Here is a 13,604-nt window from a genome sequence, read left to right on the forward strand (position 1 = left end):
ACATTAAATGCATACATACATACATGATGATGTTTTTTTACTTATTATTGCACTGGTCAAGTTTATGATAAGAGATATATCTATATCTATGCGATTTATATTGGATTCGGTGCATGGCTTTGTGTCGGTTGATGATTATATGGAGGAAATAGCGACATAAAATTAAAATTCTTATGAAAAATAAGTACAAACTGAAATGATTCTCAAAATTACATTGCTGTGATGTTGGAGTGAAAACCTAATAAATTTTGCATACAAGAATATCATTAAATCATCAATGATGATGCATTTAATTATTATGAGACAATGGCGACGTTGTCATCCGGACGAACGGGCGTCTGCTGGAGGCACATTTTGTTGTGATGCGAGAGTTTATTAGGAGATCATGATAACTCGTAATTTCATCAGAATCATTATATTGGTTTAATATTGGATTCACATTGGACTACACTTGTGGAGTATGATGCGGAAATCAGATTTTTTGATGACATCGATAAAAGCAAATAGCAAGTCACAAGGCAATAAGCTACGTGATAAAATCGCTTCATAAAGTTCTCACCATTTCCCTCCATGCAAGAAACCTTGCTCAAAACTCAACCGCCACTCTGGCAACTCAGCAGGGAAAGCAGCTGCTTCGAGTACGTCGGCACTCTCGTATCTCCATTCCCTTATAAAGTCAGTCGTAATCTCAATCTTACCTCATCCTGCATCCAGTACTGCTGTCTGGCTCATTCAAAGAAAAACCATCAAAAACAACAAACATCATTATGTCAGAAGAAGCTGCGACTGCCGCTCCAGCGGCCACTCCCCCTCCTGCGAAGAAAGGCAAGGCTCCCAAGAGTCCGAAGAAGGCTGGCGCTGCAAAGCCAAAGGGGGCGAAGGCAGCTGCGTCTCACCCACCCACTACTCAAATGGTCATCAACGCGGTCAAGTCCCTTAAGGAAAGGAATGGCTCTTCTCTGCAAGCAGTGAAAAAGTTCATCGCTGACACCTACAAGGTTGACACCACCAAGCAAGCCACCTTCATTCGTAAAGCTATTACGAAATTGGTTGAGACTGGAAAACTGACCCAAACCAAGGGAACTGGGGCGAGTGGATCCTTCAAAATTCCAGTCGCTGCTAAGGCTGCTGCTGGGGAGAAGAAGGCCAAGTCTCCAAAAAAGAAGACCACCAAACCCAAGAAAGCTGCTTCCCCAAAGAAGAAGGCCGCCCCCAAGGCGAAGAAAGCTGCGTCTCCAAAAAAGAAGGCAGCTGCCAAGCCGAAGAAAGCTAAGGCCGCAGCACCTGCAGCCGCACCCAGTGCTCCAGCTGCAGCATCATCATCTCCAGCTGCACCCAAACCTGCTGCTGCTAAGCCCAAGGAGTCTCCAAAAAAGGCTCCAAAGGTCAAGCTTCCCAAGGCGAAAAAAGCAAAGTCTCCCAAGAAGGCGAAGCCAGCTAAGAAAGCTGCCCCCAAAAAGGCTTAAACATCATCATCCTCTCTTCTGACAACAAACTTTAACCCAACGGCCCTTTTAAGGGCCACCACTTTCTCCAAAGAGCTATGGTCTAATAATTGTCCTGTTTTTCATGATTTTCACCTAATTACTAGAGATGAATCGATCACAATGTAATAATTTTGCTTAAAATTTAATTTGCTTTCAATTAGTAACATAACACAGAAAGCTATTCACTCAACACATTACTTGTTAAACCATTCGACAATTAATGATGACAAATGAGCTGTGCGATTGCGACAACGGTCACCAACAAAATGTGCCTCCAGCAGACGCCCGTTCGTCCGGATGACAACGTCGCCATTGTCTCATAATAATTAAATGCATCATCATTGATGATTTAATGATATTCTTGTATGCAAAATTTATTAGGTTTTCACTCCAACATCACAGCAATGTAATTTTGAGAATCATTTCAGTTTGTACTTATTTTTCATAAGAATTTTAATTTTATGTCGCTATTTCCTCCATATAATCATCAACCGACACAAAGCCATGCACCGAATCCAATATAAATCGCATAGATATAGATATATCTCTTATCATAAACTTGACCAGTGCAATAATAAGTAAAAAAACATCATCATGTATGTATGTATGCATTTAATGTATTACGTAGATTGATTAATTTATAGCTCTTAGGAAAATGTGGTGGCCCTTAAAAGGGCCGTTGGGTTATAAGATGTTGATAAGGTGGGCTTGATGAAGGGACGAGATCAGTTTAACCGCCGAATCCGTAGAGGGTGCGGCCTTGTCGCTTGAGGGCATAGACGACGTCCATGGCGGTGACCGTCTTCCTCTTGGCGTGCTCGGTGTAGGTGACGGCGTCTCGGATGACATTTTCAAGGAAGACCTTGAGGACTCCACGGGTCTCTTCATAGATAAGACCAGAGATACGTTTGACACCCCCACGACGAGCAAGACGACGGATAGCAGGCTTGGTGATTCCCTGGATGTTATCACGTAAGACTTTACGATGTCTCTTGGCGCCTCCTTTGCCGAGTCCCTTTCCTCCCTTGCCACGACCAGTCATTTTGAAATGATTTGATGAGAAGTAGTTTAGACTTGTAAAAGCTAAAATAAGTCGAGTGATGCAGAATGAGTGAAATGAGATTGGTTATATACACCTTGAGAGCGAGAGCGGACGTTGGTGAACCGGGTAGACTTTTTCCTCCTCTCTCTTCCCTCCACTCGAGTTCCCTCGCAAGTGAGAACTCAGGAATTCTCTCGGCAACTGAACCCAAGATTTTCCCTCCATTCCCGCAACTCCGTTGAGTTCTCCACGACTCAGCTCACAACTCAGCCTCCGCATATAAAAGCTTCGTCGTGTCTCCGTCCCATCATCATTCAATTTTCTGAATTCACCAAAAGCAGATCTCAAACTACAACTTTGCAAGATGCCACCAAAAACTGGAGGGAAAGCTGCGGGGAAGAAGGCCGTGTCCAAGTCCAAGAACTTGCCAAAGGGGGACGGGAAGAAGCGACACCGCAAGAGGAAGGAGTCCTACGCCGTGTACATCTACAAGGTTCTCAAGCAGGTCCACCCTGACACTGGCGTCTCCTCCAAGGCCATGTCCATCATGAACTCGTTCGTCAACGACATCTTCGAGCGAATCGCCTCCGAGTCCTCTCGCCTGGCCCACTACAACAAGAGGTCAACCATCACCTCTCGGGAAATCCAGACGGCCGTCCGACTCCTCCTCCCAGGAGAACTCGCCAAACACGCCGTCTCTGAGGGCACCAAGGCTGTCACCAAATACACCTCTTCCAAGTAGACGATGACCTGACCGGCTCCGGCTCCCATAAAAAAACCCCAACGGCCCTTTTAAGGGCCACCACTTTTTCCAAAGAGCTAAAAAAAAAGTTACTTGCATTTATTTTCATTCTCAGTTATTCATTGATCATATTGCACAATTTATTGATACGCTGCAGTCATACATATTACTGACATAAAATTGAGATTGTGTAATGTTGCTAAAAACTAGGATCAAAATCAAATGCAGTCGAGTAGTTGGATTATCATGATTATGTAAACACTATTTATTCAACTCATAAAATTGAAATTGAATTTCGACTCGGCTTTGTCAAAATAAGCTGAACATAATTTTAGTTTATTTCTTATAAAAATTTATTACACTATTCAATTTTGTCGTGCTAGTCACAATCTGCAATCAGTCAGTACATACAAATATGTAATTATATGAAATTTTGATGAGAGATTGCGATATATATTTATAAAATCTACATGTATGTATTTCTAAAATGCTGAAAATCCTGCGTAAAACAACGAGTATTATTCGGATTAGGTTATTATGCACGAGCCGGAATCGAAGTCAATCATATCATAACTAAGCTATGAAGGAGCATTATTATTCATCGTATGCATTTGAAGAGGATGAGATTCCTGATTTGAAATCAGTGATTTCGATTGTATAAACAGTAAATGCTCTGAAAATGAAGGAAAAATAATGAATGACCCGTTTCATCTTGTTTTACACCATTAACTAACCGCACTATTTTGTTATTAATTTCTCAACTAATAACCGCATGAAAATAATTGATGAAGCATATGAACGAAAAAAGTGCATGGTCATAAAGTCATAATTATGTCGGTACTGGATTTTTCGAGCTCTTTGGAAAATGTGGTGGCCCTTAAAAGGGCCGTTGGGTTTTGAGCGTGTAGATTTGTGAAAGCTGATTAGGCGGACTTCTTTTCCGTCTTCTTGGGGAGAAGGACGGCTTGGATGTTGGGAAGGACACCTCCCTGGGCGATGGTGACCCCGGAGAGCAGCTTGTTCAACTCCTCGTCGTTTCGGATGGCGAGTTGGAGGTGACGGGGGATGATCCTGGTCTTTTTGTTGTCTCGGGCAGCGTTTCCAGCCAACTCGAGGACTTCAGCGGCCAAGTACTCCATGACGGCAGCCAAGTAGACCGGGGCACCCGCACCCACTCGCTCGGCGTAATTCCCCTTCCTCAAAAGACGATGGATACGACCCACTGGGAACTGGAGTCCTGCACGGCTGGATCGGGACTTTGCCTTTCCCTTCACCTTTCCTCCCTTGCCACGGCCAGACATGTTGATTAGTAGTTGGTTGTATTTGAACTTGGAGAGTTGTTCTCAGAGCGAGATGTGAGAAGCTTGTGATGAACTTTGTTGGAATCGAGCTTGAATTTATACCAACTGGCTGAGTTGCGGAGCAGACCTCTTGAGTTCTGAGGAGCGAGCGGGCTTTCACTGCTTACTTTCAGCCAATCCTCTTTCTCGCTCAGAACTCAGCCCTTCTCTATAAAACCAGCAGCTCAAACGGAAAACTTCATCACTCGCTGTCTCATCTTTCTCTTGAGAACAACTCCAATCCACAAACAAAAACAATGGCTCGAACCAAGCAAACTGCTCGTAAATCCACTGGAGGGAAAGCCCCCCGCAAGCAGCTCGCCACCAAGGCTGCCAGGAAGAGTGCCCCTGCGACCGGAGGTGTCAAGAAACCCCATCGTTACAGGCCCGGAACCGTCGCCCTACGAGAAATCCGTCGTTACCAGAAGAGCACTGAGCTTCTCATCCGTAAGCTCCCCTTCCAACGACTTGTGCGAGAAATCGCTCAGGATTTCAAGACGGATCTCCGATTCCAATCCTCCGCCGTCATGGCTTTGCAGGAGGCGTCCGAGGCCTACTTGGTTGGTCTCTTTGAGGACACCAACTTGTGCGCCATCCACGCCAAGCGGGTCACCATCATGCCCAAGGACATCCAACTCGCTCGTCGAATCCGTGGAGAACGTGCCTAAACTGTCGTCACAAAACAACAACTACAACCCAACGGCCCTTTTAAGGGCCACCACTTTTTCCAAAGAGCAATAATGGTCATAAATGATGCGGCATCTTATGTAAACATGGCCGCATATTATTTTCACGAGCTTGTCCCCCTGCCTTTTTGTTACACATCGTGAAAATAAGTAATTAATTATTTTACAATTTTTATTTTCGATTAAGTACAGGATTTTATCATTAACCAGGTGTTACACATTTTAGATAATTATATCCTTCATAAATATCTACAAGCATATCGCACCGTTTACGACTTGATGCAAGATTTACAAATAAGCAATTAGCACAAGTCATGTCATCAACTATTGAATGAAACTACACCGTTATTAATATGTGATGATTTAAGGATTTAGCCATGCATTAGACGCTTGCTTCTCGAGCACGTTTCTCTAATGCACTCCAATTTAATCAAAGTCACAAATTGAAATATTTCTCAATTCTTACTTAATTAGTGCAAATGACTTATTTAGCGTTACCAAATTATTATTACTTGCCAAATAATGGATTGTATTGTATCTTGGTAAAAAAAGAACCTTTATTGACATTTGCCAGGTTTCTTCCAGACCAATTATGTCCGACATGGGACATTAACAGTCATATAAAAAAATTACTGTATACAAAAAAATAAAAGTCGTCAACTTTTTTAAGAAAAGATGCAAAATTGTTCACACCAGGGATCGAACCTGGGACCGCCTGTGTGTTAGACAGGAGTGATAACCGCTACACCATGTGAACAAATGGATAATGAACCTCATGAAACAACACGTATTTTACTTTACGGCTAACACACCCCTCACCATGGGATGTCATAAACTGGTAATAAATGCAGCTACATGTTGCTCCTCCTGATCTCTTTGCATGCATAATTTCCTACAAATAAATAAACAAAGTTGTTTGACCTGAATGATATTCTGGTCGCAACTTAAAAGTTTTGTCATCAGTTTGCTATGGACAAGCACAATTTGAATTGTTTCATTACTTGCACATGTTAAAATCCAATCCAAGCGGCATGTGTGCAATAGAAAGGATTAAGATCGCATGCCTGCATACTGATCCCATTCATTTCTATCTACAGCCATAAAACATCTCATCGCCAACCTAATTGGCAAGCGCTTATCTGTTATCTTAAAAATGTTCTTCTTAACGATAACTTTCAATCAGTTCACATGGTGTAGCGGTTATCACTCCTGTCTAACACACAGGCGGTCCCAGGTTCGATCCCTGGTGTGAACAATTTTGCATCTGTTTTGTAAAAAAAAATTGGTGCAAATAAAGCCAAAAAGTGTAAAAACTTTGCGCTAGCAGAATAGTAACACCACTAAAACTTATGTAGCTGCTCAACTCATGTAGCATGAATGGTTTGCATGACTGTTCAAATTATTTCAGAATTTATCTGCAATTCATCCCATTCAGTTTCTAATTCATAAATTGTCCGACCTTCGCTTGACCGAACCGATCCGACGGAAACCGATTATTTTTGCTTGCTAAAAAGTTCATGGTACATACATATGTACCAACTATTTTTGTTAGTATGCATATACTTACATGCAGTATATACAAATCTATGATTGGCATATGCATACCACAACAAGGTAACAATGTAATTATGTATTACAGTTCCTTCACGTGAAGCAATCCTACGATTCGATATCGTAGGATGTCGAATGAAATGTGAAACGAATCAAGAACGATCATTCTGTGGAGGAATAATAAAAAACCGTCAAGGTTATGGTTATGGAGTGTGCTTTGCTCTAGTACATAATTTTTGTGCCGGTGCATGTGCTTTTGGGTTGTGAATCGTTCGACAATCGACATGTATAATCTCCAGCCACATATGTGTATGACACAGTACTGATAATTCCTACAAACAGATCACATTACTTGTTCAAATAAATTAAATTTGTTCCAAAGTTTTCTAAATTCTTAGTTTAAGTACATTTTAAGAATACGTACAAATACCTTACAAACAAAATGACCACCCCTCTTGCTGAGGACGTGCCGTTAGAACTGCAGGAGAAATTGGCGTCCATTCTGAGCGACCACGGAATAAAGGATGAGATCGACACAATTACGATGGTTCACCCCCCAGAACTGAGGGGGGAGCACTCTGCCACTGCAACTGTCTATGTCACCATCAATTTTAAGGATGTCACTAAAAAAGCGAAGAATCTTTTCGTCAAAAAGTTCACGAATAGTGAACTCTATACGAAGGCGTCACGAGATATGAAAATCATGGACAAAGAGTCGGAATTTTTCAACAAATTTTTACCAGCTTGTAGAGAATTTTGTGCTAAATTTGAAGGGTAAGTTATTGATAAAATGGTATAAATTTAATTTAAAATGCGTTAAATAGCCACATAATTTAATGTTATTTGTTTATAAAGGTGTAAAGATTTACTACACTTTTTCCCAGCGTGTCTTTACGGGGACGAAAACATGGTTGTTCTGGAGAATCACGTTTTGAACGATGAATTTGTCATGCTTCCGAAGGAAGAGTTACAAGATCTGGAAACTGCTAAGTAATTGAACTTAGTTAATTGCAATGATAATATTTACGAAAGTGAAAATTATTGGAAATTGGGGGATGCAAAAATATACGGACTTAAGTTTCCCTAAATGTACATTGCTTTTTAGTATGGGAAAAAATTGAGTTATGAAGTCGGTGTGTTTTTCAGAGAAAGTTTATAGATTTCAATTTCATAGTATGTTTTAACACAAAATATTTATTAATTATGGAGTTGGTGATGGCAGAATTGCTAAAATTTTCGCAAATTAATACTTAATTGCATTCTAAATTATGCTCAGGATTCTTAATATTGTCCGTTTCATACCTGCAACGATTTTAATGCGAGTTTGAAATTTAAGTCATTTAAGTAATTGCAATATCCATTTATTTTGATTAGACACGTTCTCGGAAACCTTGCTCAATTTCATGCCGTGACTCATTGCATGGTTGACGAATATGGGGGAAGGGCAACTTTCCCTTCAGAATGGGAGCTTATCTGCCATGAGGCCCTTATCTCGGAGACGAATGTTGCAGTCCATGGAATGTTTGATAATGCGATAAATACCTGCTTAACAATATTAAAGGTTAAGAGCAATTTATATTTCGTATTTAATTGAGGTAGCAAAATAGATGATTCTGATAATCAGTTATTTTGATAAGCTATTTATTAACAGTCATTCTTATATTTTTTTGGAAAGGGCGTATCATTACCTGATGCGGAAGAAACTACGACCAAATTAGCAGCCATGATTGGACAAACGTTCACAGGCGTTCTGAAATGTTTGGCCGTGAGTCCTGAGGACAAGGTCGTTTTGGTGAATCATGGCGACTGCTGGAATAACAACATGCTGTTCAAAGTTGATACAGATTCAGATGGAAAGAAGCTCATCAAGGAGCACATGTTTGTAGATCTGCAGGTAAGCATTTTGAAAAAAGTCCTAACATGTGACATTTCTTAACAAAGTTGTACGTATGCATGTTTGTGTATGTATATGGGGGCAAGATAAGGTTGAAGATAAATTCAATAATTCACCTGCATTTTATGATAAGTAGCAACCAGAACATTTTGCATTTCGAGAATTTGCAAATTGTTACTTTGTAACAAAAAAGAATTGCAAATATGCTTACAGACGCGACCAACTTTACTAGAAATGGAAAATAATATTTACTGACTTTTGATATGTGAAATTTGAAAAAAAGCTTTTTAAAATATAAAGTCATAAACTTTTTTATCAAAATTGCGTATTAAGAATTATTTGAATTTTGTCTAATTGCGTTGTAAAAATTCAGATTATGATATGACTTTGCATTCATTTCTACTTCGAACTACTTGACATATGAACAATTTTTGGTATACAAATTTTCTGAAATCTATGATTTTTTTTCATGCAGCTTACACGGTTCACATCTCCAAGTGTAGACCTTACCTACTTTTTGCATACCAGCGTCAAACCAGAAGTCAGACGGAAACACTTGAAAGATTTGTTGGCACATTATCACAAAATTTTTTCAGACACGTTGATCCATTTGAACAAAAAATGCCCGACCACCTTCGAGGTAAAATATTGCATGAGAATTTATAGATTATCATTAGTATTATTTAACTAATTATCCTTTAAATCAAATTATCAGGAACTGTTCAGCGACTATAAGAACCGAGCATACTATGGATATTTGACCAATTTAAACTTTTTAGCGTTTCTTGTAGCTTATAACGAATTAGATTTTGAAAGTATGACTGGAACAACGTCGGAAGAGATGGTGGAAGGATTCAACCGAATTATGAACGCCTGGATTGTAAAGAACCCAGTAAAATCGACAAAAATGGCTCAAGGGATGATCGACCTGGTGAAGGAGTATGAAAATTTGATGTCAGCGTCATAAACAAATAATTGTAGGTTCCACTGGTTATGTATTCACGTTTTCAGAAAATTAATTAATTATACATTTACTATTGTAATTTTTGTCACCTCAATTCATGATAAATGATTGATAAATTTAAAATAAATGATAAACTTAATAGTTGGAATCTAACTTATTTAATTAGTTGCAATCAGTTTATCAGGTGGACTAGTAGAACTCTCGGCCGCCGCTACGACCCCCATTTTGGCATTTTCTCTACTTCCATGAGGTCGCATTAAGTCTGCCAAATTAAATCCGGGCATTTCCTTCGACTCGAAAAACGTATACGATAATGAGACCTCCGTAACGTTTTCCATCTTGGGATCTTTAACAAATTCGGGGTCGATATAGAAAAAGACTGGCAATTCAACCGTTTCGCCCGGATTAAGTCGCTGCTCTTCAAAACAAAAACATTGGATTTTATTAAAGTATTGTCCAGCTTCGAAGGGGATGACGTTATAGGTGGAAATCCCATCGACGGGTAGAGGCGTTTTATTTTCAGCTCGGTAAAATGCGAGTGCTGTTTCGCCAGGAGTGACCTAACGGATAAGTAAAAAATAATTAGTAAGCATAATATAACTTATGATGCGTGGTTAAATGCGTTGGGTATTAGCTACACTTACAATAATCTCTGACTGTTGAGGTTTGAAATTCCACTGCATTGATGACGATTTATCTGCAAAGAATCGAATTCTGATTTCCTTGTTCATGACTTTCTTTATTTTCGACAAATCCTTGTCTGGGGCATGAGTTGAGGTTGTCCCACCATAACTGTAGGACTGGAAATATAGATACAATACAATAAGTTGCAGGTTTATCATCGCTAAAATATTAAGGAACAAGTGTTGATGAGCTAACCGCACAAAATATCCTGTAGAGTGGAACCGCTGCATATGACGCCCCCACCGTTAATACGCCTAAGGCTGCTAAATAGTACATTGTCGATGTTATCCGCGTCTTTTTCTTTTCAGGGGACATTGGACCGTTCCAAAAATTTCGAATTCCCAAAAACTGGCTTCGTCCGTTAAACAACTTGCCTGCGTTTTTTGGCACAAGAATGCCATAATTACGAACTGATTGCCGATAAAGACACAAACAAGGGGCGAAGCTTATCCCTTTTAACTTCAAGGGAGTACGAGTTGAGGGTGATATAAAGGAATATTTTTTGGGAAATGGCTCATTAATAAGTCGAAAGCTTGAGTTGTGAATAAACACGTTTGTCAAACGGGAAGTGAGGGAATTCGTCATCTGAAATGTAATTAAATATTCAAGAATTAATATATCAAAAAGACAGCTAGCGATGGTTAATTTTAATTGTAATTTCATATGAAAAATGAAACAAATTAAGCAAAAAGTGCAAAAACTAACACAATTTATACAGAAACCCTTACATTTCTGGAGATTATTTGACGAATCCACCGTTATAATAGCAGCAGTAGCATTAGAGTTAAACAGTAACTTAAAGTCTTGAAAGGCAAATTTATTAATTCGAAATTAAAGTTAAACTTTTTGAAATAACAAATGTGAAATGTTCACTGTTTATAAAATCAGCAGGTTTTTTATCACTCTGGCTCTGGATCAGTCAGCTGCTTTGCCGGCAAATTCATCCAACACATGCTCATCTCATTTCAATCTGTAACAAAATTGAGGATTATTTTGACTTTAACTTTTAACGTGGCATTGTATCACGTGTTTTTTGTTTGAATTGTTGTGTATCAACTTTCCCTTCCTCCATGTATTCAAATGGCGATTTTGAAAAATGTTCACCGCCTTTCGTTTTTAACAATATGAAGATATTAATGCACCTAAAAATCGGTAATTTTTAGGCTTACATAGTTAGGAGATAAAAATTTTGATTTTTTTCTTCAATGAGGAAATATTTAAATTTTATTGATTATTTTTCATCTATTTTATATTTATCTTCTTGTTGAAGAAAAAAATCAAAATTTTTATCTCCTAACTATGTAAGCCTAAAAATTACCGATTTTTAGGTGCATTAATATCTTCATATTGTTAAAAACGAAAGGCGGTGAACATTTTTCAAAATCGCCATTTGAATACATGGAGGAAGGGAAAGTTGAGACACAACAATTCAAACAAAAAACCCCGCATCAGCCAGCATGATATTCCGCCTTAAGTATTATTAATTGTAATTTGTAAAATTAGGCTATCTTACAGTTGCAGTTAATATGAGTTTTGCCAAGAAAACGGCCTCCTCCGTGTCGCCTTTAGCGCAAATTAAGGCCCTTGAAAATGACCCTGCTCTTCTCGCCCAGTGTGAAAAATATCTCCCACCGAATTATGATTTCGAAATTGCCAAAACCGTTTGGCGCATCAAGAAGACGGCCGAATGTAACACGGTCGCGTTGCAGATGCCGGAAGGTAAGCGACAACATTAATATTACGTCATGTTAATTGAAAACGTATTTAACATTATGCATCAATTGCATCTTACAGGCCTTTTAATTTTCGCCTCGAAAATCGCCCAAGTTCTCCACGCCCTAACTGGTGTGGACACCATCCTTATGGGCGACGTGACGTATGGTGCCTGCTGTGTCGATGATTTCACCGCTTCCCTCCTCGGGGCGCAATTGCTTGTCCACTACGGTCACTCGTGTCTCGTCCCGACTTCGGTGGCCAACAGGATCGAGACGATTTACGTCTTCGTCACGATAAAGTTCAACGTCGAGTCGGCCATCGAATCTATTTCCTCTCTAATGCAATCATCCGAGCTGGAGGCCAAACTCAAGACAGGAAATAGAGGAAGGATCATTGAGGAAGAGAAAGATGTGCCGGAGGATAAAGTAAAGGTCGCGTTAGTGTCAACAATCCAGTTTGCGAACAGTTTGGCAGCAATTAAGCAAGGGTTGGAGGCAGGAAATGGGAACGAAGAAATTGGGAGGAAACACATCATGGTTAACATTCCGAGGAGTAAGCCACTCTCGGCGGGGGAGATTTTAGGATGTACGGCACCCAAGGTGGGGGACGATGTTATTATTTACGTCGGCGATGGAAGATTTCATTTGGAGGCGATGATGATGGCGAATCCGGCCATGTTGGCTTATCGGTGAGTTTTATGCTAAATTTTTAAGAACAATACGACAGTAATACTGATTCCAGCCAGATCTTTATGAAAATATAGATTTTACAAAATAGTTTCCTAAATTTGTATGGTTGTTTATGTTGTCGATGACTGACTTACCAACTTTAATGAAAACTTCTCTGATTCAAACAGCTACGACCCTTACAATCGTTCCCTCACAGAAGAAATTTTCGACCACGGTGCTCTCTCCGTATCCCGACAGTCCTCCGTTGCTCCCCTGATTTCCGCCGAAATGGGAAGGAAACGCCTAAAAATCGGAATCATTCAAGGCACCCTTGGGCGACAAGGTAAATAATCAAACAAATTATTGTATAATCATAATTGGCAATTTATTAGTTGATAAAGTAATATTAACAATAATTGTTCATAAATTTAGGTAATCCCAAACCTGTTGAGCACGTCTACAATAAACTTTCTGAAAGACACGACTGTTTCATCATCCTAATGTCAGAAGTGATCCCGGCTAAGTTAGCGTTGTTTAAAGATGTCGATTTGTGGGTACAGTTCGCTTGTCCCAGGTTAAGTATCGACTGGGGGAATGCCTTCCAAGTTCCTATTCTTACACCTTTCGAGGCGATGTGGGGGAGCAGAAATTGTGGAGACGGGTGTTCAGGAAATCAGAGCTCCTCCTGTGAGTATAAAGGTCACCCGATGGATTATTATGCATATGAAAGTTTAGGACCTCACACCCCTAATTTTATGCCACCCAAGCCACCCAAACCTGTCAAAGTTGTATGAAAAAATTGGTAATAAAATACTTTCTACAAAATAGAT

At 39.7% G+C, this 13,604-nt stretch overlaps 8 protein-coding genes and 2 non-coding genes across 12 annotated transcripts; 6 read left to right on the forward strand and 4 right to left on the reverse strand.

Moving 5' to 3' along the window:
* The first annotated feature begins 687 nt into the window (after positions 1-687).
* On the forward strand, positions 688-1,527 carry LOC110853361 (histone H1). The gene has a single exon (XM_022101625.2). It carries the CDS (start codon positions 768-770, stop codon positions 1,464-1,466), a length of 699 nt encoding a protein of 232 aa, XP_021957317.1. The 5' UTR covers positions 688-767; the 3' UTR covers positions 1,467-1,527.
* A 618-nt stretch (positions 1,528-2,145) lies between these two features.
* LOC110853369 (histone H4) lies at positions 2,146-2,602 on the reverse strand. The gene has a single exon (XM_022101632.2). It carries the CDS (start codon positions 2,527-2,529, stop codon positions 2,218-2,220), a length of 312 nt encoding a protein of 103 aa, XP_021957324.1. The 5' UTR covers positions 2,530-2,602; the 3' UTR covers positions 2,146-2,217.
* Positions 2,603-2,829: 227 nt separating this feature from the next.
* Positions 2,830-3,334, forward strand: LOC110853366 (histone H2B.3-like). Its single transcript, XM_022101629.2, has one exon. The coding sequence runs from the start codon at positions 2,894-2,896 to the stop codon at positions 3,269-3,271; it is 378 nt and encodes a 125-aa protein (XP_021957321.1). The 5' UTR covers positions 2,830-2,893; the 3' UTR covers positions 3,272-3,334.
* Positions 3,335-4,139: 805 nt separating this feature from the next.
* LOC110853365 (histone H2A) lies at positions 4,140-4,648 on the reverse strand. The gene has a single exon (XM_022101628.2). The coding sequence runs from the start codon at positions 4,570-4,572 to the stop codon at positions 4,195-4,197; it is 378 nt and encodes a 125-aa protein (XP_021957320.1). The 5' UTR covers positions 4,573-4,648; the 3' UTR covers positions 4,140-4,194.
* A 154-nt stretch (positions 4,649-4,802) lies between these two features.
* LOC110853363 (histone H3) lies at positions 4,803-5,332 on the forward strand. The gene has a single exon (XM_022101626.2). The coding sequence runs from the start codon at positions 4,869-4,871 to the stop codon at positions 5,277-5,279; it is 411 nt and encodes a 136-aa protein (XP_021957318.1). The 5' UTR covers positions 4,803-4,868; the 3' UTR covers positions 5,280-5,332.
* A 649-nt stretch (positions 5,333-5,981) lies between these two features.
* On the reverse strand, positions 5,982-6,054 carry Trnav-aac. The gene has a single exon. It is a non-coding gene; the product is annotated as a tRNA-Val (tRNA).
* A 425-nt stretch (positions 6,055-6,479) lies between these two features.
* Trnav-aac lies at positions 6,480-6,552 on the forward strand. Its single transcript has one exon. It is a non-coding gene; the product is annotated as a tRNA-Val (tRNA).
* A 404-nt stretch (positions 6,553-6,956) lies between these two features.
* LOC110853581 lies at positions 6,957-9,920 on the forward strand. The gene is made up of 6 exons (XM_022101866.2): positions 6,957-7,622; positions 7,704-7,838; positions 8,223-8,409; positions 8,524-8,742; positions 9,218-9,382; positions 9,458-9,920. Exons 1-6 carry the CDS (start codon positions 7,291-7,293, stop codon positions 9,707-9,709), a joined length of 1,290 nt encoding a protein of 429 aa, XP_021957558.1. The 5' UTR covers positions 6,957-7,290; the 3' UTR covers positions 9,710-9,920.
* Positions 9,718-11,337, reverse strand: LOC110852998 (cytochrome c oxidase assembly protein COX11, mitochondrial). Its single transcript, XM_022101198.2, has 4 exons — positions 11,119-11,337; positions 10,586-10,975; positions 10,351-10,506; positions 9,718-10,266 (listed from the first exon to the last, which is right to left on the reverse strand). Exons 2-4 carry the CDS (start codon positions 10,973-10,975, stop codon positions 9,865-9,867), a joined length of 948 nt encoding a protein of 315 aa, XP_021956890.1. The 5' UTR covers positions 11,119-11,337; the 3' UTR covers positions 9,718-9,864.
* On the forward strand, positions 11,286-13,603 carry LOC110853011 (2-(3-amino-3-carboxypropyl)histidine synthase subunit 1). 3 transcript variants are annotated; one of them, XM_022101220.2, is made up of 5 exons: positions 11,286-11,362; positions 11,894-12,109; positions 12,185-12,794; positions 12,963-13,117; positions 13,207-13,603. In XM_022101220.2, the coding sequence occupies exons 2-5, from the start codon at positions 11,917-11,919 to the stop codon at positions 13,566-13,568; spliced, it is 1,320 nt and encodes a 439-aa protein (XP_021956912.1). In that variant the 5' UTR covers positions 11,286-11,362; positions 11,894-11,916; the 3' UTR covers positions 13,569-13,603. The 3 variants fall into 3 exon arrangements, with proteins under 3 accessions (XP_021956912.1, XP_021956909.1, XP_035710221.1); XM_022101217.2 differs by having other exon boundaries at positions 11,352-11,434; positions 11,843-12,109; XM_035854328.1 differs by lacking the exon at positions 11,286-11,362 and adding an exon at positions 11,392-11,409.
* The last annotated feature ends 1 nt before the right edge of the window (position 13,604 follows it).

This window comes from Folsomia candida, unplaced genomic scaffold, assembly GCF_002217175.1.
Source record: "Folsomia candida strain VU population unplaced genomic scaffold, ASM221717v1 Fcan01_Sc008, whole genome shotgun sequence".
Classification (NCBI taxonomy): Eukaryota; Metazoa; Arthropoda; class Collembola; order Entomobryomorpha; family Isotomidae; genus Folsomia; species Folsomia candida.